The sequence below is a fragment of the Podarcis melisellensis genome, assembly GCF_964234715.1.
Source record: "Podarcis melisellensis genome assembly, chromosome: 14".
Classification (NCBI taxonomy): domain Eukaryota; kingdom Metazoa; phylum Chordata; class Lepidosauria; order Squamata; family Lacertidae; genus Podarcis; species Podarcis melisellensis.
Genome location: NC_138546.1, coordinates 23,384,013 through 23,411,922, shown reverse-complemented (window position 1 = coordinate 23,411,922; position 27,910 = coordinate 23,384,013). Strand labels below are relative to the sequence as shown.

General features: G+C 46.5%; 3 protein-coding genes across 7 annotated transcripts; 2 read left to right on the top strand and 1 right to left on the bottom strand.

Moving 5' to 3' along the window:
* Positions 1-12,920, top strand: ZDHHC4 (zDHHC palmitoyltransferase 4). Of its 5 annotated transcripts, XR_014163017.1 has the most exons (8): positions 1,112-1,564; positions 1,715-1,843; positions 2,901-2,974; positions 4,213-4,391; positions 6,203-6,328; positions 7,659-7,903; positions 8,824-9,551; positions 10,398-10,836. XR_014163017.1 is itself a non-coding variant. In XM_081888994.1 (7 exons), exons 2-7 carry the CDS (start codon positions 1,721-1,723, stop codon positions 9,094-9,096), a joined length of 1,020 nt encoding a protein of 339 aa, XP_081745120.1. In that variant the 5' UTR covers positions 1-187; positions 1,715-1,720; the 3' UTR covers positions 9,097-9,141. The 5 variants fall into 5 exon arrangements, 4 of the variants coding, with proteins under 4 accessions (XP_081745120.1, XP_081745118.1, XP_081745119.1 ...); XM_081888994.1 differs by lacking the exons at positions 1,112-1,564; positions 10,398-10,836 and adding an exon at positions 1-187 and having other exon boundaries at positions 8,824-9,141; XM_081888992.1 differs by lacking the exons at positions 1,112-1,564; positions 10,398-10,836 and adding an exon at positions 3-162 and having other exon boundaries at positions 8,824-9,141.
* Positions 10,721-22,880, bottom strand: E4F1 (E4F transcription factor 1). Its single transcript, XM_081888969.1, has 14 exons — positions 22,620-22,880; positions 21,450-21,574; positions 20,757-20,853; positions 19,608-19,813; positions 18,900-19,020; positions 18,401-18,553; positions 16,784-16,950; positions 15,810-16,037; positions 15,461-15,560; positions 14,334-14,551; positions 13,592-13,790; positions 12,934-13,094; positions 12,510-12,572; positions 10,721-11,613 (listed from the first exon to the last, which is right to left on the bottom strand). Exons 1-14 carry the CDS (start codon positions 22,786-22,788, stop codon positions 11,260-11,262), a joined length of 2,361 nt encoding a protein of 786 aa, XP_081745095.1. The 5' UTR covers positions 22,789-22,880; the 3' UTR covers positions 10,721-11,259.
* A 169-nt stretch (positions 22,881-23,049) lies between these two features.
* PGP (phosphoglycolate phosphatase) lies at positions 23,050-27,779 on the top strand. The gene is made up of 2 exons (XM_081889004.1): positions 23,050-23,895; positions 25,498-27,779. The coding sequence occupies exons 1-2, from the start codon at positions 23,298-23,300 to the stop codon at positions 25,821-25,823; spliced, it is 924 nt and encodes a 307-aa protein (XP_081745130.1). The 5' UTR covers positions 23,050-23,297; the 3' UTR covers positions 25,824-27,779.
* Positions 27,780-27,910: the final 131 nt, after the last annotated feature.

Genomic DNA, 27,910 nt, shown 5'->3' with positions numbered 1-27,910 from the left:
CCTTTGGTCCCTGGCGTCATCGCTGGCTGCACTCGCGTTTCCGTGGTAACGCGCCCTTCCTCAGTCAAGTGGCGCCGTGAGGCTTCCGGCGCTCTAGGAAAGGACTCGCCGTTCTCCCCCCGCTTCCGGCTCCGTCATGGCGGCGCCCTAACTTGGAGTCACGTGAGCGAAAAGCGGCCTGCTTCTGGCGCTGTTGCCAGGCAACGCGCCTTCCCCAAACCCGGCAACTCTGCTTCAATGGATAGGGCGGGGGTCCCTCTGCTAGTCCTCCCCTCTTGAAGGCCGCTGCATGTAGCTCTTAATGGGGGGGGGGTTGAGTGGGAGCGGGGTGGGCTGTGTTCTGGCGCCGGATTTGCTCCTTCCGCCAAGCAGAGGAAACCCCCCACAGCCCTTCAGGAGGGCAGCTCGCGGGTCTTGGGTTTAAATGGCATCAAACATGTGGGAAAACGGGCTCTGCCCCAAGGAGCCTGCAGTCTCCCAAGTCCCATCATCCCTGAGCATTGGCCATGCTGGGTGGGCTAATGGGCGTTATTTATAGGCAGTATTTTGTAAAACTTATACACAACTGGATTGTGAAAACGAACAAACCTCCAAGCGGTTTACAACCCCCCCCCATAAAATCATCAGAAATTACTAACCATAACTTAAGATCTTTGAAAAGTTATCTTTTACCCTATCTGAGTAGGCTTGTCTAAACAAGAATGTATTTATCAGGTGCTGAAAAGAATGCTGTGAAGGTGCCCGTCTGATATGAATAGGCAAGAGAGTTTCAAAGAGTATTTTATTGTTATTTTTTAATTTATTAGTTTTAGATACTGCCCTTCATCAAAAGACCTTAGGGCGGTTCACAAGATAAAAATACAAGATAAAAACACAGATAGTTAAAGTAAAAACCACAAAACAATATAATATTCATTCTACAATGGCTGTAGAATTTTAATCAGCCAAAGTCAAAAGTGTAGGTGCTGCTGTTCTAAAAAAAAATGAGTTCTTACCTGTAATAGTGCCACTTGGGCACAGCTATTCCCCATGCCCTGCACTAAAACAAGACATACAATGTTGGGAGGGGGAACAGGATGAAACGGTGCCTGACAGTGTGGAGAAGGTGAGCAGGGAGTTTGCCTGCTTCTCTCAGTCATAAGACTCAGTGGGGACATGCAAGAAAGCTGGAGGTTGGGAGATTCAGGACAGGCAAAAGAATCAGACAAATTCAGGGAGGACAAGGCTGTTGATGGCTACTAGTCACAATGACTATGCTCTGCTTCCACAGTTAGAGGCAGTAATGCTTCTGAATACCAGTGGGTGGAAACCACAGGATGGGAGAGTTCTCTTGTTCTTGAATCCTGCTTGTGGGTTTCCCATTGGGAAATTTGTTCGGCTGTAGTTGAGAACAGGATGGGCCATTGACTTGATCCAGCAGGCTTTCCTTATGTTCACATTCTGATCCAATAAATAGGTCTGCCTGCTCACACACCTAGCTTAGAGGCCAATATCCTGGCATGTTTTATGGGAAGCTATGAATTGGCAAACCAAGAGATCAGCGCCAAACCTTGGCACACAATGGGTGAGGCAAGTGGGCAGGGAGCAGGCACAAAGCTGGTTCCTGGACTGTTAGATACAGCCTTTCTTTGGTAGTATATTTGTGGGGGCTCCCTGCACTTTTCCCCTGTAGGAATTGGCTCCTCTTTAATCAACTGCTTTTTGAATTTTCTAGGGCAGGATGGACTTCTTGAGCCTCTTCCTCCTCTATGTGTTTCTGGTTCTGCTGACCATTCTCCTTGTTTGTTTCTATTCCGGAAGGAAGCAAAGCATCCCCGCAAGGCTTATCACCTGCATAACTGAGGTAAGGAATGTTTAAGCTGATCACATCAGTTTGTCACCCCACTGCTGTGCCCGCTTGCCAACTCTCCTTCACTTTAGAACTGAACCCCAACCTATATTCCTGGAGCTCAAAGAGAAAATAAAAGTGGTACTTAAAATTTGCCAGCACTGTTTCTAGCATGATGACAGGTCAGCTTCCATCCCACCAATCTCTATTTCATGCTGCCTGAGGAGCATCTACACAAAACGGTGATGTTCAGTCTGTGTGTCAATCCTGTTCTTCCATATTGCAGGTAAAGGCAGGTGTTCACATCCATCATTGGCTCTTCAATCTTGTGATAGAATGAAAACATTTTTCCTATGCCAAAGATATCATGACTTGTATGTGAAAGAGAATTGACTAGTGGTGATTATTTATTTACATGTAACAATTTACATTTAATACACCCACACTAAAAATAACTACAAATAGGCACATAAACAGCCAACAATAAGAACAGATAAAGGTAGAGCATGACCAGTGGTTACAGATGATGGGAACTGGAATCCAGCAACACCATGAGGACCACAAATTCTCCTCCATCTCCGTTCTCTTCAGAAGAGATGCAAATGCCATTTCCTAAAAACAGCAAAAGGGCTAGACTTGAGTCTGGGTTGTACCATTTCAGTAGTGCAGGTAAGGAGCTCATCGGAGTGGATGCTTCTCCATACAATTACAAAAACCTTTACACATAGAAAGCCAAATGTTAGGGAGATGAATTCTAGCTCAATCTTTTCTGCTATGAGCTAATTTTATATGTGGGTGAGTTTTCTTTTCTATGGGAGGAAGATTTAGTCTTCTGAACCCCACTGGCAATCTGAAGTGGTTCACCCTCAAAATCAGTTTGAGAACTAGACCTTAATGCCAAATAAACAGTTTCTGAATTCTTCCAGTATCAAGAATCAGTTAAGAAATACAGCTGCATTCTGTCCATGTGGCACTTACTCTGTCACTCCAAGAACGTAAAAAACTCAATGATTGGGAATTTTTTATTTCCCCCTTAAAAAAAATATTCCTCCCTCTGTCTTCTGTGATGTAGGTGCTGTTGCGTATAGTCCCATCCCAAGTCCAAGGAGCTGCTCATTGGGTGCTTCATGGACTCTTCCACAAACGGTACTGCTTCTACCCCTTCTTTTGTGCCTTTTCCTTGCCTGTCTGGTTGTTAGCACTAACATTTTTGTTTTAATTAAGTCACTTTTAAAATTATATTTCAATTTATTACCATAAGGTTCCAGGGTGCAATGTCAAAACAATTTAAAACAAGCCACAGACATGAGAATAGGGTGAGTCACAAGAACATACATCTCAGATATCAAAGGCAAGGGTAAGGAGGGGTGTATTTCTATGGTGCCTATCAGTTGCTTTTTCTAAGGAGGCTCACTTCCACATTAAGACACAAAGTATTACACCCCTAAAGTCATAGTGTAAAACTCTTTGAATTGCCATAGCTTTGCACAACGGCTTCCGAAGATGGCTTCCCTGTGCTTTCCAAGAGTGCAGCAGGTCTTCTGCATTCCTGGTTCTCTGTTGTGCACTGATGGCCATGCTGGTTGGGGCTGTTGGGAGTTGTAGTTGGAACCATCTGAAGGGCTCCAGGTTAGACAAGTCTCTTTTAAGCCATGATTTTTCTGTATATCTTGGGTAACCCTTAGATATGGAGAAACTTCCCTTTTTTATCTGGGTGACTGTTTTGTTGCCAAGACTGGCTGCGTAATGGTGTCCGCTTCACCATTCAAGGAAATGGAGTGGCATCCCAGCAAAAATAGATTTGAATTAAAAAGTAAACATGGTAATGCAAATTATTGATAAAAGCATTATGTTTTGGGTTGCATACAGAAAGTGACACACAAGAAGGAACTATCAAGATAATGGGAGACAGAAACAAATAAGAGTGAGCAAATGATTTAGTAATGTGATATATCTACAGGTCTTCACTGTTGCTTTTACTCCAGTTTAGCAAATGCAGGTATTTTTGCTTCATTTCCTGGTTGGATTAATGTTTCTGCATTCAGAATGTCACCTGATTTCATCCAGCTCAAGAGAAACAGCAAGGCTGACAAAGGGTAAAGAGGTAGTCTTATTGTACAATCCTGTGCATATTTATTTGGAAGTGTGTTTAATGGGGATTACTCTCAAGACTGTTTAGGATGGCAGCTTTATTTCTTTTATTACAGTTGTTTTCAAAACAGGACCAGTTAGGAGACCAATAGCTTAATTTGGCTTTTAGGTTTCTCTGAGGACAGTTACTCTTCACCTCTAAAACACCTTAGGCTGCAAAATATCACAAGCCTGATATAGTTCCGAGTGGGAGTCTAGCTTACCCTTATGCACCTCTTTTCTTTTTGCTGCAGAAACTGTACATTTGTGGTCCTGCACTTGCTCTTGGAAGCTTTGGTTTATGGGGAATATTCCTGGGAAGTGTTTGGCTATTGTCAGGAGCTGGAGTTCAGCAGTCACTTCCTCTTCCTCCCTTACCTACTCTTGGCTGTGAACATAGGTTTCTTCATTCTGTGCTCCAAGACTAACCCAGGTAAGACTGCTTTCCCTGCAATTGTAACTCTTGGGCAGCAGGGAAGTACCCCATAAATGGCCTTGATTTCAGCGGATGGGGTGATGAACCTATGCCTGCTTCCGGTTAATATAAGACGCCCATTATAAAACCTGGGAATACAAAGAAATGAGCATTCTTCTTCAGTTGTTCTGTGACCTTACAAAGAGTTTCAGTTGGGTAGATTCTGCAGCTAGATTAGAGTTTTGGCTGGTGCCCTACCCATACTATTTATGCCAGCTTTTGCCAACTGGTGCCCTCCAGATGCTTTGGACACCCAGGCAGCACAGCTGGTTGATGGGAATTGTAGGCACCAGGTTGGCAAAGGATGCTCTATATACACACATACACCAAGGATGCATGGCTACCTCCTTCCCACTCAGTTATCTTCGGATGGCCAAAGCAGGCACCTCTCTGGAACATGCAGACTAGGTAATTTCCCCCCTTGCAGGGAAGTTCCTTCACAGTGCCTCTCTTTTAGTTCAGTTCACTTATCTTGTGTACATTATTTTCCAGTTATTTCCTCCTTTCAGTTTTGCTTCACCCTTTGGGCACCGTCCTTTTGCTATGTGCCGAGCTTTATGGCCCAGCCAATTGTCTTCTTTCTCAAGTGTGAGAATTGCAGCAGTCGCAACCTGTCTCCTGGTTTTTGGAGAGTCTCAGCAACACATGCAAGCACTATTATGCCTTCACCAAGCAGTTAAACTACATTATTTGCTCCCACAGGTCTTGGCTTAAAACGGGAATTAGACAAATTTGTGGAGAATACTAAGGATATAGGGACACGGGTGGCGCTGTGGGTAAAACCTCAGTGCCTAGGGCTTGCTGATCGTATGGTCGGCGGTTCGAATCCCCGCGGTGGGGTGAGCTCCCGTCTTCGGTCCCAGCTGCTGCCCACCTAGCAGTTCGAAAGCACCCCTAAAGTGCAAGTAGATAAATAGGTACCACTTTCTAGCGGGAAGGTAAAACAGCGTTTCCGTGTGCTGCGCTGGTTCCGGCTCGCCAGAGCAGCTTCGTCACGCTGGCCACGTGACCCGGAAGTGTCTCCGGACAGCGCTGGCCCTCGGCCTCTTAAGTGAGATGGGCGCACAACCCTAGTGTCGGACACGACTGGCCCGTACGGGCAGGGGTACCTTTACCTTTTACTAAGGATATAAGTGGCTACTAGTCATGATGGGACGCGGGTGGCACTGTGGGTTAAACCACAGAACCTAGGACTTGCCAATCGGAAGGTTGGCGGATCAAATCCCTGTGACGGGGTTAGCTCCCATTGTTCGGTCCCTGCTCCTAGCAGTTCAAAAGCACGTCAAAGTGCAAGTAAGTAAATAGGTACCGCTCTGGCAGGAAGGTAAACGGTGTTTCTGTGCACTGCTCTGGTTCTCCAGAAGTGGCTCAGTCATGCTGGCCACATGACCCGGAAGCTGTACACCGGCTCCCTCGGCCAATAAAGCGAGATGAGCACCACAACCCCAGAGTCGGTCACGACTGGACCTAATGGTCAGGGGTCCCTTTACCCCATGATGGGATGGCTGCATACTGCCTCTGGTGTCAGAGTTTGTTATGCCTTTGAATGCCAGTTGCCGGAGAGCACAACTGGGGAAAGTTGCTGCTTTTGCACTCAAGTCCTACTTTTGGGCTTCCCATTGGGGCATGATTAAGAACAGGATGCTGACTTAGATGGACCCCCTTTGGGCTGATGTAGCAGGGCAAATTATTTGCTGGATTTTGAAATCGGATATCAGGAAAGAATCCTAGCAACAAGACACCATTTGCTACTTCCTTTCCCGGTCCAGGTACCATAACCAAATCCAACCAGGTGCTGTTTCTCCATGCATATGCCTATGACGGTGTGATGTTTGAGAAAGGGGTTGAGTGCTCCACTTGCAAAGTGAGGAAACCTGCCCGATCCAAGCACTGTGGTGAGTTTATATTATAATTATTCCCACATGACTGTATATGTGTGCCAAGATCTGCCTTGGAAGCCATCCATTTAATGGATCCCACCATCATGGGCAGTGAGAAAGGTAGCTCTGAAGACGGGGCCTTCTTTGTGGTGGTGCTTCTGCCCTTGAACTCTTTCCCAAGAGAGGCTCACCTGACACCAGTTAATGTCCTTTTGGCACAGGATGGAAACTCTTTCTCCTGGTCTTCTCTGGATGGTGTGTAGGTGGTCCCAAGTTCAACCATGGGATAAGGCCAGTCCCAAGGATGGGCTGGTCACATGACATAGGATTGTTAAACACCACTCCTGTCACTCCACTTCCACTTATTTTGCCTGTCTTGCCAGAGCAGGTGGATATCTCTCGCCTGCTTTGTCATCATATAATAATCTGACCTTCACCTATGTTGATGAGTCTTGACAGAACTTTACCATTTTTGTTTATTGTTATTATTCTGTTCAGTTTGTGTTGTAAAGAACTGTTGAAAACATTGGGGTTGAAAAGCAGAATGTTAATGTCTTTTTAGTAATTTATTTGTTAAATTTGTATCTTAGGACCTTCTAGGATTAAAAGGGTTTGCTCATCCTGGCATCTGTTTCTGCTCTGGCCCTAAACTCCTTGTATCCACTGTGTCCTTTTTCTAGGTTGACCCATCCCATTTTGCCAAGAAGGTAGCACCCTGCATTTGTGCTGCCCGCCCCCCTCTTACCATGTCCGCTGAAGCCCTGCTTACAGAGGTCACACAGTTGAGGGCTCTGGTTCCAGTGAGAACCTTACAAAATTGTGCAGGGGCCTCACATGACCTTCCCCAGACCCCAGCTGCCTTGCTTAACAGAGGCCTCTGCGTAATCTCACAGGGATCTCGTGAGATTCCCCTTACAACCCAGAAGCTGCCATAGCCACAAATGTGCCCCTTGGATTCTGCCACCTGAGGCGGTTGCCTCAGCCTGCCTGATGGCCCTGCCTTTTTAAAATGTCAAACACCCCCTCCCCCATCTGCCTTTAGCTCTGCTCTCACCCTGTGTATTGCTGGAGGCCTCTTCTGAAGAGATTTTGCACCAGGAGACCTGCCACATGTGGTCAAATTGGGTCAAAAATCTTTTATTTGGTTTGCTGCTTTCTTTCCCTCCCCTCATTCACACACCTTCCCCTTTGAACAATGGGGCTGTTGTGAGCGACCCAGCATGCTAATAGCTCATGCCTGGTTTTTCATTTGTTTGTTTTAACTGGTATGTTTAAAACTCAGGAGGGTTATGGGTTGGTTTCTTGATAACCAGAACATCATGACCTTTCTTCTGGCTTTGATCAGGTGTGTGCAACAGCTGCGTGCATCGTTTTGATCACCACTGTGTCTGGGTCAACAATTGCATTGGTGCCTTCAACATCAGATACTTCCTGCTCTATCTCCTTACCTTGACCTCCATGGCTGTTTCCATCGCAGTCTTAACAGCCACTTTCCTCATCCAGGTGGTCTTTCTGTCAAATATGATGCAGGGATATTACACAGATGACCAAGGCCAGGAGCGCCCAATTGATGCCTTCTTCCTTATTCAGGTAAAAGTTGACAAAATGATGTGGGCTGTACCCAACTAAATCCTGCTCAGACTAGCCCTGTTGAAATTAATGGACCAGTAATTTCAGTGGGCCTGCTCCGAGCAGGGTTTAGTTGGATACAACCCTTAATTTCTGATGCCTTCATCTGTATGTAGCTGTGGACTCCCTTGAAGGGAACAGATTTACTGTTGTGCAAGCTTTTGCTGAAAGGGTCTTACTTCTTATGATCTGCAGAATAGATTTCAAAGCCTGAATGAAATTTAATCAAAAGAATCATTAATTTGGAGACTAAATATGCCTTTCTGACGTTGACATTAAATTAACATGCTTTTATTATCAAGGGGTGGGATCCAGCTAAACAGTTCCACTAGTCGCAAGCACATTGGATGCACAGTGGAACTTTCTTTTCCCCACCTACCCCCTAAAGCTTAAGGCTTGGGGTGACCCCCAGAACAAATATAGGGAGTGCATGGGAGTGGGATTCCATTGTGCAGTCAAAAATGCTAGCAATAGTGAAACTGTTCAGATGGATACCACCCAAGAAACTTAATAGTATGCACCTTCTTGAGAATAGTTGTTTTACAAAGCTTACTTAGATGTGCCTTTGTCTTTCTTTGATATAAGGGCTACTGGTACTAAAATCAAAAGACACATGCATATTGTATGGTGATCAGAGGAACTATGGTTAGTCTGGGTTTTCTTAGTAATTTGAATTTTAGCTTTTCTTTTACTATCAAGATAAAAGCTAAAATTTCAAATTATTCAAGTTAAGATGCAAACTTACTGATCACATTGATCAAAGTGCAGTATTGACAAGCTGTCTACCATTGAAGGAAGAAGGCACATGAACCACCAGGACAGGGGGGGTTAGGCTATTCTTTGTGCATTTTGACTCCAGCTGGGTATTTTTCTCTTCGCAGCATCTTTTCCTGACCTTCCCCAGGATCGTGTTCATGCTGGGCTTTGTTGTTGTCCTTTCAATTGTACTGGGCTCCTATTTTTGTTTTACTCTGTATCTGATCCTGACCAACCAGACAAGCAATGAGTGGTTCAAGTCAGCAAGATATAAATGTTCATCCTCAGAGGATGACACCAGGCAGAGGGGTTACAAAAATATTTATTCTAGAGGCATCCAGGGTAACATCACAGAGATTCTTAAGCCAATTATGAGCCCTGAAAGAAAGCAAAGGTGAGTTGCCATTGACAGCAGTAGACTGTACAACTCTTAAATTTTTAATCTCAGCACAAAAGTCCTAGGCAAAATTAATCTAGTGCAAGGGTAGTCAATGTGGTGCCCATGGGCATCCAGCATGCCGGACACTACCTACCTCTTACAGGGTCTGTGAAAGGTCTTAGTTCTCATCACAATGCACAGAGAGGGTGTTTGCTCTTTCTGTGCACTTCCTTTTTGCACTGTCTCAGCCTATCCTTCAGTGGCTGGCAGAACTGGATATAGTGGTCCTCCACCCATGCTCTTGGAAGTGGCATCCATCTCCAAATGTGCCTACTGGCCTCAAAAGGTTAATGACTCCTGACTGTAACTGTTGAGTCAGCCTTGCAAGCAAGCCCCAATATACCAGTGCAACTGGAATAAACATACCTGTTTACTGCTAGTGTCTGCCTAAAATGGAAGCTGAAGCTGTAGTTTGTGGTAGGGACAAGGAAATACCGTATCTTTCGCTCTATAGGACACACTTTTCCCCCTCCAAAAATGAAGGGGAAATGTATGTGCGTCCTATGGAGCGAATGCAGGCTCCCTGGCTTCAGCAATAGCAACACGAAGCCTGCGCTCCGGAGGCTTCGCGTTGCTTTCACTGAAGCCAGGAGAGTCTGGTCTTTGAGGCTGGCAGTGGGGGAAAGCACCGCTTCCCCCCACCGCCAGCCCCACAGGCTGGGGGGGGGCAGCAGGAAGGCGCGTGACGCCTTTGTGCGGCTCCCGACCTGGTTTGGAGGCTGGCGGTGGGGGAAAGCAGTGCTTCCCCCCACCGCCAGCCCCACAGGCTCGGGGGGCAGTGGGAAGGCGTGCGACGCCTTAGCGCGGCTCCCAACCTGGTTTGGAGGCTGGCGGTGGGGGAAAGCAGCGCTTCCCCCCACCGCCAGCCCCACAGGCTCGGTTGAAAAGCCCCATCTCCCGCAAAAGCCGCACGCTCTTTAAAGGGTGCACGCTTTTCTGGGCTTTTCTACGAGGTGGGGGAATTCCTAGAAAAGCCCGCAGGAACCGCACAGCCTTTAAAGAGTGCACCGCTCTTGGGGGCTTTTCCCCAAGGAGGGAGAAGGGACTGATTAGCCAAGTCAGTCCCTTCTCCCTCCTGTGGGCTTTTGCGGGAGATGGAGGAATTCCCCCACCTCCCGCAACAGCAGGGAGAAGGTCTGGGAGAAGTGCACAGGCTGTGTGCAGCCTGTCCGCTGCTCCCAGAGGTGGGGTCATATTTTTTTCCTTCATTTCCCCCTCTGAAAACTAGGTGTGCCCTATGGTCAGGTGCGCCCTATAGAGCGAAAAATACGGTAACCTCTAGAATACTGCACTGCAGATGGTTGGACTATAGATGACCCTCATGGTCCCTTCCAATTCTATGATTCTGATTAGGAGCCCTAAGCCCCTGCTTGCTTCTTGAGACTTTAGGCACTACCCTAGTTTCCAATCATGAGAACTAGAAACTTGTTAACTGGAATAATCTAAGGCTACTGACTGCTTTTGCACAACTAACATTCATTTCAAGAGTCTGGCATATACAGAGTCCTGCTGGATTACATTTAATCTGTAGGATAAGAGAAGTGACAGCTACTTTTTACCAAAACAAAAAACAAATAACCAGCTTTCATCTAATAATAGCTCTCTTTTTATTACATCAGAATTTTGTAGAAAATTATGTATTTTAAAAACATTTACAAACTGTACAATAAGCAATTAAATGTTACATGGTTACAAAATGTACATTGTCGCCTTTATGTAGCAGTTGCAGGATATTAAGATAACCTGTGTTCCTGTATAGTAAAGCATTTTCAAACTTTTCTTTAAAGTTTGCGTCCATTATGAATAGCTTACATTCCATGCCTTATATGGACTTACATATGAAAGGCAAGTAGGTGCCCCAGAAAGGAGGCCTCTGGTTGCATGGCATAGTTTAATTTCCCTGCAAATCCCCCCACCATCCGTTTTTTCTCCGCCCACTAAGCTAAGATTAAAGTGCTTCGCTCCATCACTGCCTGATTTCAACAAGCAGCAGCTGAGCACAAGTGCTATGAGGACACCAGTCATCGAGCCCTTTGGCACCACCAGAGTGCCCCAGCACTGAAGACCACCCACAGGGCAGCCTCCAGACATTGAATGTAGATATGGCTCTCTCTCCCCTGGTTTAGACTATAACAGTCTGAACCTCCACTTCCTCCTCCTGGGTGGCAATCACAAACTCCCCCGTGTGCTCCATTATTTCAATGTCTTCGGATGCCACCATTGTCACCGTTGCCTCTTCAGCCTCGCTGCTCCCCTCTGTGGCCAACACAGCTCCTTCACCAATGGCTGAAGCCAGCGTCATGGCAACCTGCTCCGTGAGACTCTCGGGAGTTGCTATGGCAATTGTGTCTGCGTCCGTGCCGTCGGATGTCAAGGCAGAACTTTCTGCCACAGTGACATTCTGGACAATTATCTGATGGCCAGAATTTGCTTGGTTGACGATCTGCTGAACTACTTTCATGATGTGACTGTCCACCTGCATGGAAGGAAGGAAATACACCAATGATTCAAAGCCAGATTTGCACACACTGTACCAGAGTCGCTGCACGTGTAGTTTGAGTCCAACAGAGGATGACAAGCGTGGCATACATTTTCATGAACAGCAGCATTCCTCAATGTGGTGCCCTCCAAATGTTTCAGAATACAGCTCCTAGCCAGCAGAGCCACTCTTTTAAAAATGTGTCCAGAGAGAAAGAAACAAAAACCATGGAGCCAAAAAGCCCTAAGGGACGGGGTATGTCAACTGCTTGACAATGAATAGATGTTAGTTCCTTTCACCTATCCTATAAAGTGCTAAGGAATATATGAGTGGACACAAATCTGACATGCTGTCCAGCTCCAAACTAGCAAGTTCTTCCCTCCCCCAGCAAACTAACAGATGGGGTGTGAAGAGTCCAAAGATAAAGGGTGGGGAAGAGAAGAGTAAATACAGAGTTCGGCAATGGCTCTTGCTTTAAAATCAGAGTTGCTTTAAGACCAAACCACTTGCTTTTCTTTCTCAGTGCCAGGAACTGGGGAGGTTCTCTCTGAAAGGGGTTGTGGAACTTTGGGAAGTGGACACAGAGCACCTGTGTTGCATACAGAAAACCTCAGGTTCAATCCCTGGTGGATGGCAAAGACCTTTTTCTGCCCTAGATCCTGGAGGGCAGACCTGGTAGAAAGCAGCTTCCTAGATCCACTCTCCCACCCAAGAAGGTATTAAACAAACAGGCTACCTAGTCGTGTGTGTGTGTGTGTGTGTGTGTGTGTGTGTGTGTGTGTGTTTTTACCACAAAGATGTCTCGGTAATTTTATCAATGAATTAATCACTTCAAGCTTTAAAGATTTTAGTAGCAAGGATTGTAAGGAGCCTCTTCAGGGAGAGCAACCTACCTCATGCCTTGTTCCTTCTATGATTTCAGCAGCTTCCGTGGTTTCCATCTCTTCAGTAGCTGTCTAAAACAGAGAGAACACAGATTTCCCCTAAGGTAGGAACTTTACTTTGCAGTGTAATCACATGCAGGTAATGTCCTCAGGAATGCTCTTTGCTCCAGGCCCAATCCACCGCATACCTTCTGCTATGCCTCTCAGGCTCAGCCAGCACAGCCATAGGATGCTGGTGCTCATGAAAATGGTTTAAAAAGTAGAATGAACCGGGCTGGTGAAGCCTGGCCTATTCTATTCAGAAGCACTTGACAGATTACAGTCTGGCTCTCGCTGCCCCTGGACAAACCACAACTGAAAACCTCCCACAACCCTGCAGTGTAGGAAAACTTAGTTTTCTCCAAGAGATTCTCCCTCAGTGCTGCTCAGCTACCTCAATGATGTACTCTTGCGTATCTGCCACCACTGAAGAGAACTCCACGAGGACTGTAGGAGGATCTTCAGAAATGACTGTTGCAGCCAAATTGTCAGCAGACTGACTTTCCTCCGACACTGCTTCTTCTTCAGCTTCTTTCAAGGCAAGCAGACAGCCACCTAGGTGACGGATAAGGTAACTCTTGTCAACTTAAAATATTTTCTGGATACATGTTCAATCCTGAAATGCTCAAGTCTTTTATCAAAATATCATGTCTTTAAAAAAAACCCTTTGTGCCAAGGAATGCCAAATTCTTGGCCCCACTGTTTGCAAATATAGCTTGTTTCCTTATTCTGGATTATTTGCTCAGGGAGCAACGAACTATTATATAATATTAAGCCATTTATACATGCTTTTAAGCAAATACTCAGCCACTACAAGAAATCCAGTTCTCCCCACCACCATAGATCAAAAGATCAACCAATATTCTGACCTCTAGAAACTTCACCAGGAAGGTTCTGCACCCGCTTCCCAACCTCTTGGCCTCTAAATCTTATAGCGCTCTACAGAAATGGCGGGCGATGGGGTTGCCAAAAAGCTTCTCCTATTCTAGAAGCTAGCACATGTTGTCCTTGGCTCCAGCTTGCATTTTACGTGAAAGGGACAGCTCCCTTACCTTTGGTCCTCAGGTGCCTGTTGAGGGTGCCATGCTCTGCAAAACCACGGCCACATTTGTAACATTTGAAGGGCTTCTCCCCTGTGTGGTGGCGGATGTGGCGCACCAGGGAACCCTTTTCCCGAAATCCCTGACTGCAGAACTGGCAGACGTATGGTTTGTCATCGAGGTGTGTCCGAAAATGCACCTGCTGGGCATTCTGCAGGAGAGGAGAGCATAGAAGCCATGAGTGAACATAGACAAATGCAGCAAACCACCTACACTGGACCTCCTGAGCAGACAGAAGCATTATCCATCGCACACCACTCTTTAAAGTATTTTTAAAAATCATCTGCTTCACTTTGAGCACTTCAACAAAGCTGCGTGTCTGCCAAGAGCAGTTTTTTAAATAAAGGACAGGTGACTCCAAGGCACTGGAGGCAGACTTGCTGCCAAAGAAAAATAAACCACCCATCTTTTGGCACAAAGCCCAGCAAAATCCTTCAGCAGTGCTCAGAAATTTTCACTTTTGGGACACTCAGAGAACTCTAGAGAAGCACTAGTGCCCTTCAGGCAAAATGGAAAGCAATGCTCCTCAAAAGTCTCCCAGTCACTTTGAGTGCTAATGCCAAGGTAAAATTGCTCTGCCCACTTTTCCCTACTGGCACATGGCCCTCCAAAAGTCACCTAAAAGGGAATGCGGCCCTGGGGCTTAACCAGGTTCCCATCAAAGAACAAGTCCCAAAAGATGTGGGGCTCCTACCTTCGTCTTGTATCTCTTGCCACATTTGGGGCAAGGATATGGCCGCTCATCAGAGTGAACCCTCCTGTGTCCCTTCACATGCGCAATTGTTTTGTACAGCTTGCCACAATCCCCACAACGGAACCGCCGCTCGTTCACGTGCACTTCCTGGTGTTTTTTCAGCAAGTAGCCCTTGGTGAATCCTTTGCCACACTCTTCACATGGGAAAGGTTTGTAGTCTGGGCAAGGGGTGGGAAGTTTCACAAAAAAAGAGGATTGGAGCAGGCAGAATATCCGGTATTTATGACATTTGAAAATGCAAGGCAGTAGAATATCAAAGAAGAAACTGCCTTCATAGCTGCAAAGGAACTGCCCATAAATTTTCTGTTCGTAGCAAAGACAACAGGTGCCTCAGGCATGAGGCTGATTTAGCCAGAGATCTCGGGGTTGACCTTTGCTCAAAGACTAACCCGCATACAGAAGCTAAACTTAAAGCCAGTATCTGCAATACTCAGCTAAATAACTGAGCAAGCCCGAGACATCTACCATTTTTGCTACTGAGTAAATAATTTCTCAGGGACGCAGGTGGCGCTGTGGGTTAAAGCCTCAGCGCCTAGGACTTGCCGATCAAAAGGTCGGCGGTTCGAATCCCTGCGGCGGGGTGCGCTCCTGCTGCTCGGTCCCAGCGCCTGCCAACCTAGCAGTTCGAAAGCACCCCCGGGTGCAAGTAGATAAATAGGGACCGCTTACCAGCGGGAAGGTAAACGGCGTTTCCGTGTACGGCTCTGGCTCGCCAGAGCAGCGATGTCACGCTGGCCACGTGACCCGGAAGTGTCTCCGGACAGCGCTGGCCCCTGGCCTCTTAAGTGAGATGGGCGCACAACCCCAGAGTCTGGCAAGACTGGCCCGTACGGGCAGGGGTACCTTTACCTTTACCTTTACTTAAATAATTTCTCAGCAATTCTGAGGCATTCAAACTATTTTTAGTTTTATGGTATCTTGCAGCAATGTGCACCAATCTAACAGAGAAAATAAATTATTTGCATGCCTTGGAAAGCCACCCAGCTGCAGCCTGATAAAACTTTGCGGCTGTACAAGGAAGCAATTTGTCCATGGATACATTGATGAGACACAACAAGATGTCTTACCAAAATGTCTGCTAATGTGCTGGTCAAGGGAGCTGTGTTCCCGGAAGACTTCACTGCAGTAGGGGCACACCTGGCCCTCATCAGTCGCATCTGCATCTGGCTATGAGACAGAGGGGGGCAGCATAAGTACTTGACATTGCAAAAGCTTGAATCGGGATATCCTATTTGAAAGGCAGCATATGCCACTGTTAAAGCAGCACTGAAGGCAGCAAAGGGCGGCGCAGATCATGTGTTAACTCGTATACAGCTGCACACCACCAAGACCTTGTGTCATGCATCAGCCAAACCTGACTTCAGGAGAGGTGAGTTAACTTAAATAAAGGAAAAGCAGCTACCCTGACAAACTTACAGTTTCTGCTTGCTCGATCTTCACGTACTGCTCCCCACACAGCTTCTCGGGGATCTCCACCTCTTCATTCTTTGACTCTTCTGCAACAGTCACCTCATTGGCTTCATCTGATTTGCTCGCCTCCTCCATGGACACCTGTTCTATCACAATCCCAGAATTCCTCATGGCTTCCCTCAGCAAGTTCTCATTCTCATCTCCCTCAGGGGGCAGATCCTCAGGATTTGAAGGCTAAAGAAAACCAGGGACAGATGCAGGGCAGTTAACTGCAAAGTTGTTTTAGCCCCAGAAGTTGCTAAAAGCTCTCTCTTAAGTCAGCATTCCTCAGCCTTTTGAACTCAGGAAATCACTGGCATCTCTTCTCCCAGGCCCCACAACCCATCCGAAAATGCAAATGACTCCCAGAGAATGCCATATGCAAGGTCTAGATTGGGATTTAACTCCTAGATGTTCCCTGCCTCTCTGCAATTTAGTTAGAATAGCCATTTTTGAGGAAGCGACATTAAACCCCCACCACTGGGCCTCCTCGCTACAGAATCTTTTTACCCTCTGCAATTTTACTTACACACACTCAGTAGTGGCCCATCTTACAATTTGAGACCCACTCTTAAACAGAAAAACCAAACTGTTAGCAAACTGATCTCATGGCTTCCCTCAGCATCTCAGATCTCAGATGCCTGTGCAGAGCACACCAAAAGTTCTCAAATTTCTAAAGAGGGAGACATTATTTAGAACTGCTTGCTTTTTTGCAGATGAGCTTTGAGTTTTGATGCCTTGTGTTGGGCTTGAAATTCTCCAGGTAAACTTATCACCTCCAAGATTTCAAAGCAATACTTCTTTAGAATTTTCTTTCCACCTGGCCCCTTGAGACTGGTCAGGCATGTTGTCTCATCATGCCAAACCCATAGCTGGAAATTAGTGTGTGTCTCTAGTCTAAGCCAAATGCCAACCTTCCCCTCCTCATGGGTAGCACTAACCTCTTGGCCCAACAATTTCTCCTCTGTGATTGGGAGCTCCTGCACCTGGACGTGAACTTCATGGAGGACATTCCCTTTTGCATCCGTCACTAAATGAATCACAGGAGGGGACTCCACAGACTGAGCTGCTAGCGAGGGAACAGCCTCTACAGTGGAGTCATTTGACCCTTCAAAAAAGCAGCAAACAGGAGTCTCAGCAAGCAGCCTAGCTCCCAAATACAACTTCCCACTTTGAGGTCTTCTCTTCCCCCAGTATCCAAAGCAATTTCCTCTGTTTGCAATATTTCTGCATTTACATGATGCTTTCAAATTGCTGAAGTACTTCAAACACCATCTTGTTTACAAGCAACTATTTAAAGTAGGCATGTTGCGGATTGCGGAATGCCTGAGGCCTCCTAGAGGCAAGATTTGGATTTCTGTATTCAGAGCCTGATTGTTTTGCCACCATGCTACTCAACAAGAAAAGGCCTCTCAGAAAACAAAGGCAAAGTCACAGAGGACACCCCACACGTGAGGTCAGAAATGATCTTACTGCCTTCTAGATCCTTAGAAGACAGAGGTCCTATGGCTGGGTCGGGATGGCATGGGGATGAGGGACCAACTCCCTTCTCTTGCGAGGGCCCAATTAGTGCCATTGCCTTCCGTTAAGAGTTTGGGTGTAATCCTTGATGCCTCCCTTTCCATGGAGGCGCAAGTTACAGCAACAGCCAAGGCGACATTTTTCCACCTTTGCCGCATCAAGCAGTTGGTCCCTTACCTTTCCCACCCAGACCTGGCCACAGTGATCCATGCGACGGTCATCTCCAGGCTTGACTACTGTAATTCGCTCTATGCAGGGCTGCCCTTGAAGCTGTCCCAGAAACTCCATTGGGTGCAGAATGCTTCAGCGAGGCTCCTCACGGGGTCTCTGCCATGGGAGCATATTCACCCAGTGCTTTTCAAACTGCACTGGCTCCCGGTAGAGTACAGGGTCAGATTTAAGGTGCTGCTTTTGACCTTTAAAGCCCTTCACCTACAGGACCACCTCTCCCGGTATGCCCCACGGAAAGCCTCAAGGTCCATAAATAGCAACACCCTAGTGGTCCCGGGCCTTAAGGAAGTTAGATTAGCTTCAACCAGAGCCAGGGCCTTTTCAACTCTGGCTCCGGCCTAGTGGAACGCTCTGCCTCATGAGACCAGGGCCCTGCAGGATCTGATTTCTTTCCGCAGGGCCTGTAAGACAGAGTTGTTCCGCCTGGCCTTTGGCTTGGAGCCAATTTGATTCCCTCCCTCTCTTTCTTTTTTGCTTTCCTTCTCCTCCTGCGATGAGGCTACATTTTAAAATTTTAATGTTTCAATATTTTAATGTTGTATTTTAATTTTGTTTTTAAGTTGTAATCATTCAATTTGTTTTTATTATTGCTTGTAAGCCACTCTGAGCCCGGCCTTGGCTGGGGAGGGCGGGGTATAAATAAAAATTATTATTATTATTATTATTATTATTATTATTATTATTATTATTATTAGATCTGCCATAAACACGAGCTGTATCTTGCTTTGGACCAACAGAGAATACTTTCAATGAAAGACAGCAAAACTGTACAAACAGCAGGGCAAGCTGCTGGTCTTTTCACTGACCTGCTGCTAAATCCTCTTTGCTCACAACTATTTCCTTGTTCATATTGAAGCGGGTTTTCTCAGTACAAGGAGTCAAGGATTTCAGGTGCCGGGTCAAGGCTCCTGACTCTCGGAAGCTTTTCCCACATTTCTTGCACTTGTAAGGACGCTCATCTTAACAGGTTGAGAAGTAAAAGACAAGAGTTATGACATGGAAGAAAATGGCACATGGACTCCAGCTATGAAATTTCCCCTCTTCTGCTTCTCTCAGAAAAGAAAGCAGATGGGGATGACAAGACTGGATCCCGATGGGATGTTCCTTTCATAGCATCCACAGTAGCATCCTTTTTCTGTGCTAGCAAACTGGAGCCTTAGTGCATGGCTCTCATGCCTTCCACTGTCACCAGCAGAGGGGGTTTGTCCGTTCTGAGTCAATCATTATACACCAACAAGCACTGAGGGGTTTTCTACACACATAGCACCATCATGGATTTTATAACAAACCAATCTGTCCTCTCACCTGTATGACGACGATGGTGTCTGATCAGCGAGCCCTTGGTCCTGAAAGATGTCCCACATATCTTACACTCATAATCCTTCCTGCTGCTGTGAGTTATCATGTGAGCTTTGAGGATGCTGGCCTGGAGCAAGGAGAAAGGAACTATTGGTGATGCTGCCAGGCACACAGATCACCTGTTTTAACCAATGGAGAATTTCAAGCTATAGCCACACAAGCACACACATATATTCACACACAAAAACAAACACACAGTCATACCTCGGAAGTCGAATGGAATCCATTCTGGAAGTCCGTTCTACTTCCAAGACATTCAGGAACCAAGGCACAGCTTCCAATGGGCTGCAGGAAGCTCCTGCAGCCTATTGGAAGCCGCAACAGACATTCATGTTCCAAAGAACGTTCACAAACCACAACAATCACTTCCGAGTTTGCACCATTTGGGAGCCAAAACATTCAACTCACAAGGCGTTTGACTTCCGAGGTACGACTGTATAGGCAAAAATGATGCAGTGTACATAAACGTTAAAATCTGGTTTCAATTCTAAAGGTTTGGCAACATTTTACTTGTATTCAGATTCAAGTTTTTTACTTGTCTATTGCAAGCCACTCAAATGCTATGAATAAATCAATAAATCAATCAATAAATGCAAATCTCTTCTTATTTGTCCAGTACTATCTTATACGATCTGATACAAACTTCAAACATACCGTTTTGAATGTCTTGTGGCATAGTTCACAGACGTATCGGCCTTCTTTATTAACCAGCAGCTTAACTTTGATGAGCTCCATGGAGGCCCCTTCTTCTGGGCCTTCAGGACTGTCCTGCCCCTCTCCAGTGTCACCATCAATGTGGCCATTTGGACTTTCAAATACATGGTCTCCGGCTACAATGACTTCTTTGATGTGCCCACTACCTGCAACCAGAACACCACACAGTAAACCAGATACAATGGTACCTCAGGTTACATATGCTTCGGGTTGCATACGCTTCAGGTTACAGACTCCGCTAACCCAGATATAGTGCTTCAGGTTAAGAACTTTGCTTCAGGATGAGAACAGAAATTGTGCTCCGGCGGCGCGGCAGCAGCAGGAGGCCCCATTAGCTAAAGTGGTGCTTCAGGTTAAGAACAGTTTCAGGTTAAGAACGGACCTCCGGAATGAATTAAGTACTTAACCCGAGGTACCACTGTACTATCAAACCATACAAACTATCAAAGTCTGCATAAAGGTCTTATGACAAAGACCATTTTGATCCTTGTCATAATACTGTCTTGCATAATTTTTTCACTTTTTCACTGCAAGCGCATTTGATAGTTTTACTAAGTTATTCCTCACAACCCCAAATTCTCTTTCCTGGACAGCCAGTTCACTGCACCCAGAACTTGGGGTTCTCTTTGCTATTCTCCTAACTTATGTGCCTCAGTTTGCTCTCAGCTTACATTGAACCTCATTTGCCGTTCTGCTGCCTGTTCACCTGGTTTGGAGAGCCTATCACATTTCTCATTGTTTGCTTGGATTTTCACCATCCTGCATAATTTGGTTTCATCTGGAAACTTTGCTACTTCATCAAACCCCAGGTTAATTATTAGAATTAAACATCTTTGGTTCCTGAGCAACACCACTGCATTTCCCTCTGTTATGAGAACTGTTTACTCCTACAATTTGTTTGCTGTTCTTTCACCAGCTACCTATCCCCATGACAAGCTATGCATGAAAAGGTTACTTAGGAACTTTTATTGGGGGGGGGGTTGTCAAAGGATTATGGAATTCAAGCTTATACTGTTTGATTCATCTTTATGTACTTTCTACAAGTTTATTGACACACTCAAAATACCTCAGAAAGTTTGGTGAACCTACCTAGTATTGCAGATGTGTTGCTGATTTCTTCTGTTATTGGAGAAGCTTCAACAACTATATGAGCTACAGTTATAGGCTCTTCAACAGATGAAATGACCTGTGCAGCAAACTGAGTTTTAGTAAAAGAATGCATATTGCAATAGTTATAGCCAAACAGTGAGAGATGCAAAATTAAAAATATTTCTCTGCTCACACTTTATTCACTCTTCCCCAAAGTGATGGAGGTTTGTTGTCTGCACCAATCAAGTGCTGCTTGCAAAGGAACACCTGGGAACTCCTTTTGAGGTTCAGTGGTTCCTTTGGAATCATGTTCTTAGATGCCTTAAAACCTGACATGAGGTGTGGAGGTGTGCTTTGGGGGAAATGGTCTCACAAGTCAAACTAGGACCCATGCCAGGCCCAATTAGGCGCACTGGCCAGAGGTTTCCTACTACTGATTTCAACAGTAGTCAGTTGACTTACCCTGCCACTCTTGCAGTAGGACTTAAAAAAGACATCTCTGTGAATTTTCCAGGCATCACACCTAAGCCTCCCTCAAACCCATCCAGGAATTACCCAAAACTACTAGAGCAATATTGTCATGCTTTCCCCCACCCACTGCCCTCAATGAGAAAACTTGCTCTAGCAAGCAGTCTCAGGGCTAGAAAAGAATCCAGCCATCGCCGTCCCCACATCCTGCTTCAGGAAACTTGCCGGGGTTGTTACTGCTGTAGTATCTTGTTGCCTCTGGCAAAGCTTTTGTAATTTGTGCTGTACAAATTCTTCCAAAGAAGTGAACTCAGACTGGCACCGACCACACTTGTGCCTGTCATCTTCATCTAAAATCCAAAGGATAAGAAAACTGTCACCATCTTCAGATGTAATAACAAGACTATTTAAAGACAAAGCGTTCAGACCAGCTGGTTTCTAGCTTATATTGGTCATTATATGATAGGAAGGAAGTTGTACAAATTGTTACCTAAGCATTGATAGGATAGCTTGAGAACACACCTTGACATAAAAGCATCCAGTAAATGTGAAAAAACAAGCTGAGAAGAATTTAACATTGATTAAGATTTGAACATGATTTTGCAATGCTTGATAAGGGTCAAGTGCAAAAAGGGGCAGACCTCCTGCACCCTAAAAAGCTGTGTAGAAGAGAGTGCTGAAATCTCCATTCCAAGCACTTCCACTGTCCTCTCTTAAATGTGACCATGAAATACATGCTTTCTCAGAGAAAAGATGAAGGCAGGAGCTATTTTACAACTGAGCAACTCTGGCTAAGAAACAAGTCTGTCATGTTTCTTTCCTGACTCTGGCACATTAGCAGAAGCAGTGTTCCTGATCATTCTCATCCAGGCTGCGGTTTAAAAGAACAGGTGTTGGCTTAGATTAAAAAGAAGTGAAACTTCAGGGATATAGACTCTGAAAGCTCAATGCGGCTTTCGCAGACCTGCCACCCTCCAGATGTCTTGGACTACAACTCCCATCAACCCCAAGCATGGCCACGTTGACTGAGGCTCATGAGAGTAGTAGCTCTGAGAGTTGTAGAGGCTGGAATCAAGGAACCCGACAGGAGGCTGCGTGGCACCCTTTCCCCGAGGCTCAACCAACTTTTTGCCTGCAAGTGAGTCCCACGCTTGCCATTCCTCGCTCCAAAGCACCGTAATTCTCAGAAGAGAAAGGCCTCCACTCTCCCAAAGTATTGGACCTTCGCCTTTCTTGGGTGGCTTAACGAGCTGCTGTATCGACAAGCCCAAGAGCGGGCTGCGCAAAGGGCTGAGGGAACCACGGGCACCCCTTCCTCCTCGGGAGGAACATTACTTTACAGAGTAAGAGACCCCTCCCCTCCCCCCCATCCCTGCCTGCCTGCCAAGCCGGTACCTTCTTCACCGAAAGGCGCCGGGAGACTGAGGAAGGCGGCGGGCCCCTGGTTCGCGCCGGAGACCGCCTCAGCCGCACACTCCTGTCCCCGTGGCCCAACTGCCGTAAGCCCCGCCGGCCCAGCGCTCGTTGCCATCGCGGCCTCCATGTCGCAAGGAGCCGCAACCATCAAGATGGCGGCTTTACGGCCGTGTCGTCATAACAACGAGCCCGGCGCCGCCACGGGGCGGGGCCGCAGAGCCCGAACTTTTGCCAATTGAGGCGAAGCTCGGGGTTTCCTCTCCTCAGCTCACCTGAAGTGGGCAGAGCCACCACGGCGCCGCAGCCAATAAGGAGCAAGGGCGGAAAGGCTCTATTTCGGCTAGGCCAATGGGAACCTGGCAAATGCGGACGAAGCCCGAGCAAATGAAGCGAGACGGCGTCTCACCCAATAGCAAAGTGGCTTCGCTTCTTCTCGGCCAATAAGCAGCTACGGCGGGCGGGGCTCAGGCAGGGGTCTAAAGGCAGCGGTCACCTCACTCTCTCCCTCAAGGCGCAAGATGAGGCGGAGCCTGAAAAGCCGGCCCCGCCCAATCAGCGCCAGCTCGCGCCGCCTCCCAGCCAATCGACGTCGAGGAGAAGTCGTGAGAAGAAAGCAGCGCCGGTTTCTCTCAGTCCGTCCATCTGAGCAGGTCCGCGATGGCGAAGCGGTGTGAACGGCTGGGAACGTCGGCCGCGGCGCGGTCGGCGCTACGGGACGCGGAGGCGGTGTTGTTCGACTGCGACGGGGTGCTGTGGCGGGGCGAGGCGGCGATTCCCGGGGCGGCGGAGGCGCTGGGCCGCCTGGCGGGCGCCGGGAAGCAGCTGTGCTACGTGACCAATAACTCTTCGCGCACGCGCCAGGCCTACGTGGAGAAGTTACAGCGCCTGGGCTTCCCGCCGGCCGAGACGCGGCAGGTCTTCGGCTCCGCCTACTGCGCCGCGCGCTACTTGAGCCACGCCCTTCCTGCGGGAGGCGCCGCCTACGTGCTGGGCGGGGCCGCCCTCAGCGCCGAGCTGGAGGCGGTGGGCGTGGCGCACCTGGGCACGGGCCCCGCCCCCGAGCCGGGGTCCGCCAACTTTGGCTCCCGCGCCCCGCTCGATCCTTCTGTACGGGCGGTGCTGGTGGGCTACGACGAGCACTTCAGCTACGGCAAGCTCTGCCTGGCCCTGCGCTACCTGATGCGCGACGGGTGTCTCCTGGTGGGAACCAATCGGGATAACCGTCTGCCGCTCGAGGGAGGGAGCGCCGTCCCCGGTGCGTACACGCGTGTTGTTGTGTATGTGTGCGCGCTCCCGCGCGCTTAAGTGCGTCAGACCGCTTTTGAGCTCCAGCTGAGCGCGACCGTCCGGAAGGGCACAGGTGGCTGAGCGAACACAGGACGTGTCGGAGGACACGTTCACACGCTCACATTTAAAGCGCTACAATATCACTTGAACAGCCATAGTTTTCCCTAAAGAAAGCTGGGAGTTGTGGTTTAAAGGTGCCGAGAATTGTCAGTAGACCTCTAGTTGCCTCAGTTCACAGTGTAGCGTGACAATCAGTCCCTCTTCCCAGGGAGCTCTGGGAATCGTAACTATGTGAAGCAAATGGTGGTCTAGCAAAGCTCAGCAGCCTTAACAATCTATGGCTACCATAAGTCTTTGGGCAAAGCCACAACTAATTAAAGTGGTGTACTGCTTTAAATGTATGGTGTGAATGTGGCCTGTGTCTGGCTATATCTGAGTGCTTGCAGAATGTGATGGGCCCAGAGGGAAACAGGCTGAGTAAGCAAGTAAGCAAAGTGTTTCCCTTGCCTTTCCCCTGCAGGAATGTTGCTTTTTAATGTTTTGTTATCCTTCTAGCTTACCGTGTATTGGAAGCAATTTTTTAATCCAGCCCAATTTTTATCATCACTACCCTGTTGAGATAGATTACGCAGTCCGAAATCAGTGAGCTTCATAGAAAGCTTCATCTCATGTCAAGACTAACCCTCATCCCAAGCTTCCTCTAGCCCATTTGTTCAACTCCTGTTCGGCCCTCATTAGTATGGCTAAGTGTGAGGAATGATGGGAGCTGTAATAGGAACATAGACTGCTCCCTTATACTTAGATCATTCGCCTCTCTAGTTCAGGACCTGCTACATTGGTAACTGCTTTCCATGATCGGTACTTTTACAGTATGTGGGCAGCACACTGCAACAACCTTTATTGGTAGTGGGTGAACACACATGAAAGAGAGGGAGGAGACCTAAAATGAAGACAAAGTTCTGATTGGGTGCAGACAGGTGGAGGCCTTTCTGATAAGGACCTTGCTAGGCCCACCACAATAGCTGCTTCCTGATATGTGGGCAGATGTTTTCATTAAAAAAATGTTTAATGTCTTTTATCTGGGTGAATAGTTGCTTCAGGGGGGGAAATACCCTCTGCTCTAGAACCTCAGCCCCTTAAAGGTAGCCTCACAGTTGTTTTGCTCTCAACTGGGTCTCTTCCCAACTCTTTTCAGCATTTGTCACACACCATGTTATGATAATCCTGTGTCAGTCTTTAGCTGTGGGGGTTGTCCAGTGGGATGTACCAACTAGTGGCTGTTGTGGAGTACCAGCAGCTACTTTAAAATAGTGCAGAGATTAGGATAGACGTGTGGGCTGGGGGTGGGTGGGATCATTTGTGAAGCTTGGCAGATTTGACCTAAAAGTTTGCCTTTAACATTTCTGAGGAAATGACCAGTGTTTGCCTTCTTTAATAGTACAACTTAGCTGAGTTCTCACAGCTGGCTTCCCCCACTGACAGACTTTATAGACTACTTAGATGAGTTTGGGGTTTGCACTTGTTCATCAGGGCTGTATCTGGCTCACAATTGCTTTGCTTCTCTTTTTAGGAACTGGCTGCCTTGTCAAAGCAGTGGAGACGGCAGCAGAGCGTGAAGCATTCATCATCGGCAAGCCCAGCCGCTACATCTTTGAGTGTGTGGGCAAGGAGTTCAACATCAATCCTGCTCGCACCATCATGGTCGGCGACCGCTTGGACACAGACATCCTCATGGGCAACAACTGTGGCTTGACAACTCTTCTGACCCTCACAGGGGTCTCCACCCTAGAAGAAGTAAAAGGTCACTTAGAGAGTGACTGTCCTGAGCGGAGAAAGCTAGTCCCCGATTACTATGTTGATAGCATAGCTGACCTTCTCCCCACCCTCCAGGATTAAAAAAGGGAAGTTTTCCAGCTTTTAAAATGTATCTTCTCCCCACCCCCTGCACCCTCAGTGGCTCGAGGCTGGTAGTATCACCTCAGTTACTGCAATGCACATGATTGCTGCTTGCAACTTCAGAGACTTTTAGTGTGTAACTTAGAATTCAAGGTCTCTGTTTACAAATTCCTTTAAAATGCACTTTGGAACAAAGAGGGAAGTGTGTTGTGTTGGTTAGCTTTCAGATGTTGTGAAGCATTAAGTATGTCTTAAACAACCGCAGTGTTAATGGCATCAGGGTAGAGTCTTGCCCAGCTGGTAAAGAGATTGGGCAAGCTTCTCTTAAAACTTTTCACTGTGGTTCTTTGTGGAAACTATATCCTCGTCTGTGGGAAATTCAGGGAAATGAGCAGTAGGAGGGCAATTGCTCTTTTCTGACCTGTAGAACTTGACTTTAAGCTTGGCTTTGATGCTTACTCAGGTCCCGGTTTTAGGCAGCCTGCTTCAGATGTGATTTCAGGAAATAGAAAATCACTTGTGTGTTCAATAATTTTGTTGTTGCACCTTTCCACACAGCCATTTGCACTTGCTTCAATATGCAAAACACGAAAGATGCTGTCGTGTTTCATGTATTCCTCTAAGATAGTAGGGGTGTGTGTGTATGTGTGTATAAATATAAATATATATATATAGTGATGTGAAGAACAGATATCTATTTTAAAAGTGAATTATAATATATCAGAAATAGAATTTATTGTTCAGGAGAAATATCAATAGATTTCCAAAAGATCTTGCTTGTGTTCTTCAGTACAGTACATACCACAGCAATACCTGCGCAGTCTGCAAGGTGAAGTACCATTTTCAGTAAGGATCATTTGAGGATTCCCAAATTGCTAATGGTTGAATTACACATGCAAAGTTACAAAAATGCCACAGTCACATGAAGGTCTTCCTACAAGTTGTGGTAGTTAATGATCCCAAGCATAAATTGTACCATCTGTGGGATCCTCTGGCATAAATATTTTGCGTTCAAGCCATTTTGAAGTCAGTGCTGATCCAGCAACTACAGTAACTTGTCCTGTGCTTCCTATTAAGATCTTAATAGTGGGTTGTTCAGAGGACATTGGAAGTCCTTTGCAGATCCACCTTGGCACCAATTGTCTGCTGAAAATGGGAGTTCAAGCCATTTTGTTTTGCTGTTTTGTAGGAAACATGATTAAATGCACTCTTGAAGTGTCTGGGTAGTTTTGTCCTTTTGACACTAAATTCCAAATTGTGTAATAACAGCTGAAGAAATCTGATATGGAGATGTAAGGATGAAAGCAGCACTCACTTTGGATAAACAACAGATGATGCTTGTTTGTTTTCATTTTCCAAATTGTGTGCACATCCATTGTGTGCAGATTATGCTTCCTGTATCACAGACACTTGAAACTTGCATGAACTTGCCACTTTTTGATGCAGCAATAATTGTGTTGTCCACCATGAAATATATTTTGTATTTATAAATATTATAGGATTAGCATTGAAGTGCTAAAGATACACAATAACACCCCCCCCCCACCCAGCAAGGTACCCTTTATAATCTGTTTCTCAATAGAATTTTTTTTCTTCTTAGGCTTGCTGAACTGATTTGTAAGCCTGAAGGTTTTCTCTATCTTCGATGATAATGCAAACGGTTTCTTTCTTTCTGTTTGGACTGACTTGAAAATAACATGATGTCCTTTTGCTAGGACTTGTGCTTATGCAAATCTGGGGAGATTGAGGAATTGTTCCATATATGATAAATGTTGTTTAGAAACCTGTCAACAACTGCTCATACTTACTAGCCATGCAATAGAGCCTTTCACCTCTTTTCACTGTTTCTTCCCTTGTTGTGAAACTGTGCTGGTGAAAGACCAAGCAGTCTGTGTAAAAGCATCTGGGGAAATTCAGTCCTGTTCTTGAGTCATATTAAACAAGAAGTCTCTCTTTTTTCTTTGTGTTGTTGCCTTTTAATTTTGCATGCTGTGAACCTCATTCATGTTCATCAAAAATAATATGCAAAATAAGCCTTTTACCCTGTTTTTTAAAATTGGAATTGTTTCCATAAGGCTTCATTTGAA

Bases quoted from the DNA above. Each gene is read 5' to 3' on its own strand.
- ZDHHC4 (XM_081888994.1), top strand. From the start codon at position 1,721: ATGGACTTCTTGAGCCTCTTCCTCCTCTATGTGTTTCTGGTTCTGCTG. The intron at 4,392-6,202 runs GTAAGACTGCTT...TTCCCGGTCCAG, and splicing joins GTGCTCCAAGACTAACCCAG to GTACCATAACCAAATCCAAC. The intron at 6,329-7,658 runs GTGAGTTTATAT...GGCTTTGATCAG, and splicing joins TGCCCGATCCAAGCACTGTG to GTGTGTGCAACAGCTGCGTG.
- E4F1 (XM_081888969.1), bottom strand. From the start codon at position 22,788: ATGGTTGCGGCTCCTTGCGACATGGAGGCCGCGATGGCAACGAGCGCT. The intron at 13,791-14,333 runs GTAGGAGCCCCA...CCTCTCCTGCAG, and splicing joins GCAAGAGATACAAGACGAAG to AATGCCCAGCAGGTGCATTT. The intron at 13,095-13,591 runs GTAAGGGAGCTG...TCCGTCACCTAG, and splicing joins CAGGCACCTGAGGACCAAAG to GTGGCTGTCTGCTTGCCTTG.
- PGP (XM_081889004.1), top strand. From the start codon at position 23,298: ATGGCGAAGCGGTGTGAACGGCTGGGAACGTCGGCCGCGGCGCGGTCG. The intron at 23,896-25,497 runs GTGCGTACACGC...TTCTCTTTTTAG, and splicing joins GGGAGGGAGCGCCGTCCCCG to GAACTGGCTGCCTTGTCAAA.